Source organism: Octopus bimaculoides, chromosome 7 (genome assembly GCF_001194135.2).
Source record: "Octopus bimaculoides isolate UCB-OBI-ISO-001 chromosome 7, ASM119413v2, whole genome shotgun sequence".
Classification (NCBI taxonomy): domain Eukaryota; kingdom Metazoa; phylum Mollusca; class Cephalopoda; order Octopoda; family Octopodidae; genus Octopus; species Octopus bimaculoides.
The window spans coordinates 73,266,001-73,273,883 of NC_068987.1; the positions used below are offsets into that span (position 1 = coordinate 73,266,001).

General features: G+C 38.1%; 1 protein-coding gene across 2 annotated transcripts in view; it reads right to left on the minus strand.

The window, feature by feature from the left end:
• Nucleotides 1-7,883, minus strand: part of LOC106882370 (hexosaminidase D) — a 38,807-nt gene that overhangs the window by 12,605 nt on the left and 18,319 nt on the right. For both annotated transcript variants that reach the window (XM_052969753.1, XM_014933023.2), the window contains exons 9-11: nt 7,565-7,633; nt 5,540-5,735; nt 1,229-1,311 (exon numbers count right to left, since the gene is read on the minus strand). In XM_052969753.1, the coding sequence (XP_052825713.1) occupies nt 1,229-1,311; nt 5,540-5,735; nt 7,565-7,633 (348 nt within the window). The remainder of the gene's footprint in view (nt 1-1,228; nt 1,312-5,539; nt 5,736-7,564; nt 7,634-7,883) is intronic.

The following is a 7,883-nucleotide window of genomic DNA, read 5'->3' on the forward strand; positions in this document are numbered from 1 at the left end:
TATATAGTAAAATCTAATAAGTGGTGCTATCATGCATTGAGCAAGTTCCTGATGTCCATATTTTATAAGGTACTTCACCAGAACTTGCAGCCATATTTAGATATGCTATGGTGAAAGGCTGGTGATAGAAAGCAGTAGTGCTAGACATAGATTACAGCAGAACTGAAATACATATATGAAAGAAGGTAGTTAATATTAGTGATAGGAGGAAACTCTGGTAGACGTAGATTGCAGAATAGTTGAAGTAGACATATGAGTTGAATTAGATACATTATTGCTATTTTACACCAAGTCATCTCTAATCAAAGACTTATGATGAAGCAGACCTATGATCCAGCATTGAGAAACTCATTTTCTCCAGTAAATAAGCCTATATTATTTAGTGTGTTCTTTTATTTTTAAAGATATTATAGTGTTATCCGAGGCAAGTTTGACTGTTATCTCTTTGAAGTTGATAACAATGCTCCTCTAGTCATATACACTTACAGGGCCAGTCTCCTGATTTCCATGGTGCATATATTCCCCTGGATGAGATGCCAGTCCACTGCAGGGTTACTCAGATTTGCCAGCTGAGTGGACTGGAGTAACATGAAATAAAGTGTTTTTGTTCAAAAACAAAATGTCCCCTGGTCCAGGAATCAAAACCACAATCTTAGGATCATGAATCTAACACCCTAACCATTAAGCCACATACTTGCACATCTTTGAAGGTGAGTAGCAACATTAAGGGCCTTTAAAACTGGCACTCTGTTGGTTATGATGATGAGGGTTTCAGTTAATCCAATTGACCAAACAGCCTGCTCATAAAATTAACATACAAGTGGCTGAACACTCTACAAACACGCATACCTTTAATCTAGTTCTCAGAGGGATCCAGCATGACACAGAATGTGGCAAGGCTGGCCCTTTGAAATACAGGTACAACTCATTTGTGCCAGCTGAATGGACTGGAGCAACATGAAATAAAGTGTCTTGCTCAAGGACACAATGTGCTGCTGAGAATTGAACTCACAACCTTACAATTGTGATTTAAATACCCCTAACCACTAAGCCATGCACCTTCACTATAAGGTCCTTTATTAGCTTGATGGCAGGTGAGACATTGATGATGGGGATGAAAATGATGTCTAAAGATGATGGCTAAAGAAATATTTTCAATGATGGTGGTGGTGGTGGTGGTGGTGGTGGTGGTGATGGTGGCAGCAGTGTCAGTGATGCTGAGACTTACCACACTTCAGGACATGTAAGCAGACAGCAAGGGACGGTAATGCCTGAGGCAGCATCTCACAGAGGACAGCAAAATGGTCAAACCTGCAGAGAATGATATTGGATGTTATTACAGAAGGTTATCTTATATTGCAGACAAACATTCATGCCACACACATGTTTATACACCCTATTGATAGGCTGTATTGATAGGAATATTGCTGAAGATACAGGTCAGATGTTGTTGGTGTCAAAGAGGACAACAAAACATTAAGGCAAGGCAAACATCTCAAGTCATAAACATTATTATCATTGGAAATAATTCAGTCTTACAGCTGTTTCTGGGATATCCCCGAGTATGGGATATTTTGTCATCAGAGACAAATAGGGAAAAATATATATTAATATATACCCTTCTCATTTTCCCTATTTTTTCCTATTTGTCTCTGATGAAGAAATATCCTACACTCGGGGATATCCCAGAAACAGCTGTAAAATAGGGAAAATGAAAAGGGTATATATTAATACTTGATTAGGGAGATGAAAGGGAAAGTTGGGATTCAAACTTAGAATGTAAAGAAATGGAACAAATGCTGCATCACGTTTTTCTGACTCTCAACTGATTAGCGTTTCATCTGTCTTTACATTCTGTGTTTAAATTCTGATGAGGTTGAATTTGCCTTTCATCCTTTCAGTGTTGATAAAATAAGTACCAGTTGACTGCTCGGATTGACGTAATTTGCCCAAAATTTCTAGCCTTGTGTCAATTTGAAACCAATAACCCTTTCTAGTGTAGGTTTGGTCACCGGGAAAAATCTGAGTTTCCCAGCAACAGAGTTTTATTTTGAGGGGTTTTTTTTTTCTTTTCCAGGTTATTTTGCATGTTTTCAATGAATGTGACATTAAAATCATGCCTAAGCAGCTCCTTTCGCCAGAAAACGAAAGATTTGGCTGCTATTTCTTGCATGCCCTGCTACCATGTAACAGGTATTTCGAGTCTTTTATTGCAAATAGCAGTTACGTGGTAGCAGGGTGTGCTAGAAATAGCAGCCAAATTTTTGGAAGTGAGATACGTTGAATACACTCCAAAAAACCTATGGAAAAAAATTATTTCACACTAAAGTTACGAATGGGTCTTTTACAAAATATTTATGTCAAAAAAATATTTTGTAATAGTATTCACTTGAAAATAATTTTAAAAAACATTAAAATATTGTTTGTTTAAAGAAAGCTAAAACATTAATAATTATTGTATAAACAACTTACATTTTTGAAATTACATTCACTTAAAAATATTTGTAAATGATTAAAATATAGTGTTTAAAAAAAGCAAAAGCAGAAACATTTACTGTAAAAAAACAAATCATATTTTTTCATTGTCAAGTCACTATCTAATCGAAAGGTAAGAGTTACTTCCCTTTCATGATTAAGTCAATTTCGGAGATTTTTCCCATTATGTGCCATTTTGGACATTTATACCCTGAAAACCCTTAATATCTTACCAACCACTTATCTGATTTACACAAAATTTGTTTCATTCCATTTGTATTTACATTTCAGGGCAAATTTAATTCAGAGTATTTTCCCATTTTGCACCAGCTTGGCTGAGTAACATTGCAAGCAAGCAAACAAGCAAGATTCAATCTGACTTTTAATGTACTATAGATGTATGTATGTATGTGTGTGTGTGTGTGTGTGTGTGTGTGTGGTTGAGGTGGTGATTGGAGCTAATTAATTACCTTGGCGTCAGTGCTCAAATGCTACTTATTTCAATGAATTCAAAAAGGACGAAAAGCAAAGTCAAGCTCGGCATAATTTTAACTCAGAACATAAAGACAATCAAAATACTCCCAAGTATTTTGTCTGATGTGCTAATGATTCTGCCATTCTCGCTGTCCTAATGAAGGTAATAATGAAAATGATGATATTGATAGTTATGAAGATGGTGATAATAACAATTTTTTTCTCATTTTGGCACAAGGCCAGCAATTTTAAGGGGAGGGCAAAGTCAAATTACATTGACCCCAGTACTCAACTGGTACTTATTTTATTGATACTGAAAGGACAAAAGTTAGTATTTGAACTCAGGATGTAAAGAGAAGGAAGAAATGTCACTACGTATTTTGTCCAGTCTCAACACCTTGGTAACAATGATGATAATATTAATTATAATGGTGATAATGATAATGACGATGATGACTGTAATGATATTAATTATGATGGTAATGATGATGATGATGTGATGAAGATGATGATGATGATACTGCTGCTGATGATGATGATAATGATGATGATAGTGATGGTAACAATTGATGATGATAATGGTGGTAATAATGATAGAGATGATAACAATGATGATACTAGTTAATAGATGCTAACATTATCCTAAAGCAGTGGGCAGATCAATAAATCAATAATCTAATTGTATTATTTCTGATCCTCAAACACCAACTAGTTTTTCCACTCTAACTCTGTGTCCTAGACAAATGTATATAAAGTTTCTGTATGGCTCAGTTTTAAGTGGACACTTGAAAGCCATACTCCTTTTGATTAAATAGATGGACACATGCACACTTACACATAGACTGTAACATATGCAGTCCTCAACAGAAACAATATAAAATTGCAGATGTCTCTTAACCGCAAGGGAATTTTAAGGGTTAATGCTTAGGTCTGTCATTTTGGCATTAAGATGATGAAAGACAGAGCCTTCTTCTTCTTTAATCTCGAGCTGGTGACCGGAGGAGGTGGTTGTCCTCTCAACCAATATACTGCTGTGGGTGCTACTGGATGACAGACTCCGATGATAATATTATTCAATAATTTCTGATTCATGGCAGTGGCCTTAGTATGCTCATGGTTGAGGGACTATGGCTCCAGGTCTTCCTCATTTTGTTTTGCCCATGTCTTCTTTGGTGTACTGTGCTGGATTCTTCATTCCATAGGTCATTTCTGCTACAAAAGTTGGTGTAGTAGACTTCCAGTGTTCATCCTGCAGATGTGGCTAAACCACTGTAACCTGTACTGCCAGACATAGTCTGCAATGGTTGGCTGTTGCTGGCATTGTTCTTGGATGTTGTTACTTGAGATTCAGTCGTGTAGAGAGACAGGGCCTACAAGAGAAATTTTGCAAAACTGCTTTCTGATCCCTAGGGAGGTAGGAGTGGTCCCATCACAATTCAAAGACGTGGGTTTTTTAGGGGATGGACTGATCAGGTATTCATGGATCCCCACTTTGGCTTTCCCTGGACTGATGATGATGATGATGAAGATAATGATGATGATGCTGATGAGGATGCTGATGCAGATGCTGATGATGATCTACATATTGTGTTTTGTGTGTTTGCATGTACCCTTGTCCTGACATCATGAGATGGTTGTAAACGAGCATCACTGTCATATAAGCGATGTTGTTCGTTCCCAGTCAACTGTGGATACCATATCTGGCTATGGCCATAGGGAAATATTACCTTGCTTGGAAACAGGTAAGGGTTGGTAACAGGAAGGTAAAAAGGTTAAGTTACCTTCTCAAATCATAGCAACTCATAAGGGCCAGTTTCCCAGTTTCCATGGCATATATATTCCCCACCTGGACAGGATGCTGGTCTATCACAGGGTTACTCATTTTTGAAAGCTAAAAGGACTGGAGCAACATAAAATGAAGTGTTTCACTCAAGAACACAATGCATCACCTGGTCCAGGAATCAAAACCACAATCTTACGATCATGAGTCCAACACCCTAACCACTAAGCCACGCGCCTTCACTTGGTAACAGGAAAGGCATCCAGCAGTAGAAAATCTGCCTCAATGAATTCCATGTGATCCATGCCAGCACAAAAATGTGGACATTTAATGGTGATGACTTTTGAGCCGGCAGTGGAATGCCTTCTCTATTCAGCCATTTTTCTGTGTACTTCTTGACAGATGTAGGCACATAACTATCTTACTGTAGGCATCTCACTCTCTAACTACCACTTTATAGTTCAGAAAGCAAAACTTAGATGACTACTACTGCTATTACTATCACCATCACCACCACTACTACTATTGCTCCTACTACTGGTACCACTACAACTTTGCAATCACATTCGTTACTTCAACACATAATCCACCACCATCACCTCTACCACTTCTATTGCAACCACCACCACCACTACTACTAGCACAGCTAATTATCAGATACTACTACAGCTACCACCACTATCACCACCAATAACAACAACACTGCAGCAATTTACCTTCCCTAAGACTACTATCACGAGTACCACTAACAACACCACCACCACCACCAACAACAACAACAACAACATCACCACCAGAGCTGCCACTCACCTTTGCCATCCTGTTATAGTAATACCACAGATCTTCTTGAATTTATGTTTCTCTTGGTTGATGACACTCAACCAGGCAAGATGGTTGTCGACATGATACATAATATTCGTCAAGTAGGCAGAAGAACTGGTAGCACCTTTGAAAGAACTTGCGAACCAAATGTTTGGAAATACTTTGGAATAACGGTCCCAAATATCTGCAAAAATATACATGTCTTGTTTATCGTATTTATTTGTTTTAGTCGTTGGACTGCGGCCATGCTGGGGCACCACCTTGAAGAATTTTAATTGAATGAATCAACCCCAGTACTTCTATTTTAATCCTAGTACTTATTCTTATGGGGATGCAAACACAACAACACCGGTTGTCAAGTGATAGTGGGGGAGGACAAACACACAAACACACATACACACACACACACATACATACATATATATGACAGGTTTCTTTCAGTTTCCATTTACCAAATCCACTCACAAGACTTTGGTTGCCCAAGGCTATAGTAGAAAACACTTGCCCAAGGTGTCAAACAGTGGAATTGAACCTGGAACCATGTGGTTGGGAACCAAGCTTCTTATTTCTTTATGCCCACAAGGGGTTAAACATAGAGGGGACAAACAAGAACAGACAAAGGGATTAAGTCGATTATATCGACCCCAGTGCGCAACTGGTACTTAATTTATCGACCCCGAAAGGATGAAAGGCAAAGTCGACCTCGGCGGAATTTGAACTCAGAACGTAACGGCAGACGAAATACCGCTAAGCATTTTGCCCAGCGTGCTAACGTTTCTGCCAGCTTCTTACCACACAGCCATGCTTGTGCCTGTGTATATATATAAAATAATAAATAAAGTACACACACAGGCACAGGTATGACTGTGTGGTTAAGAAGATCATTTTTCTACCATAGGGTTTCAGGTTCAGTCCCACTGCATGGTACCTCATCTTGGGTAGGGTTTTTTTTTCTATAGCCCCCAGACAAACGTCTTGAGAGTGAACTGAAGATGAAAACTGTATGGACGCACTCAGTGGAAAATTAACATAGATTATGTCACTCGAATCATTAGCTGGTTTCTGGAAAAATTCATTGCGATACTAGCTGCCTATAAATATTTTAAAATGCAATCTGCTGAAAAGATAGTCCTGAAGATCAAAGTATGAAATATGACAGTGATGTGGAGGGTATGCTGGCACTTAATATCAAAGAATACTGAAGGAAAGTCTCTGTCAAAATCTCAGTAAAATGTAAGCATAACATTGTAGACATAATGAGCTAGGATGGAGAGAAAAACACCAGGAAGTGTGCATATAGGTGCAGGCATGGCTGTGTGGTAAGCAGCTTGCTTCCCAACCACATGGTTTTGAGTTCTGTCCCACATTGTGGCAACTTGAATATATGTGTTCCTTGTGAGTGGATCTGGGGGAGAGAAACCTATTGTGTGTGTGTGTGTGTGTGTGTGTGTGTGTGTGTGTGTGTGTGCATGCGTGCATGTGTGATTTTGTGTTTGAATCTATCTCTCGGCTGCTTGACAATCAGTGTTTGTTTGCTTACATCCCCTGTAACTTATTGGTTTAGCAAAAGAGACTGATAGAATAAGTAACAGAATGTAAAAATAAGTCTTGTTTCACCAAAACCCTTCACGGCAGTGCTCCAGCATGGCAGCAGTTCAATGACTGTAACAAAGACAAGAAGATAGAAGAAGCTATAGAACCAAATGTTAACATAATGCTAAAGATAAATAAAAAGAAAACGTCTATACCACAAACTACAGAGAAATCTACAGATATCCCATCTGGTCTATAGCTTTAGAATAATACCTGTAATTACTGGAGTACTTTAGAATTGTACCTGCACTTACTGGTAACTAACTGCCTCAGCAAAAATCTTGAGAAGTTTCATAAAACCAGAAAGGGCATGGTTGATTAGGAAATTACAGCTCCATACAATTAATGGAAATGCGAAAATATGTAACAGATTATTTAAAATAAATATTGGAAGAGATATATAATAGATGTCAGACTCACCATTAGGTAGGACAAATTGTGTTACATAGTGCCATACCATTGGTTCCACAAGATCACCTAGTTTAGATTCTAGAAAGAGAAGAAAAAAAAGAGATTTTGATGATTCTAACAATAATGCTTTCAAATTTTGGCACAAAGCCAGCAAATTCAGGGGAGGAGGTAAATTGATTACATCGACCCCATGACTCAAATGGTACTTATTTTAGTGACCCTGAAAGGATGAAAGGTAAAGGTGAGCTCAGCAGAATTTGGACTTAGAACACAGAGACGGATGAAATGCAAAATGATTCTGCCATCTTGTTGCCTTTTTGATGATTCT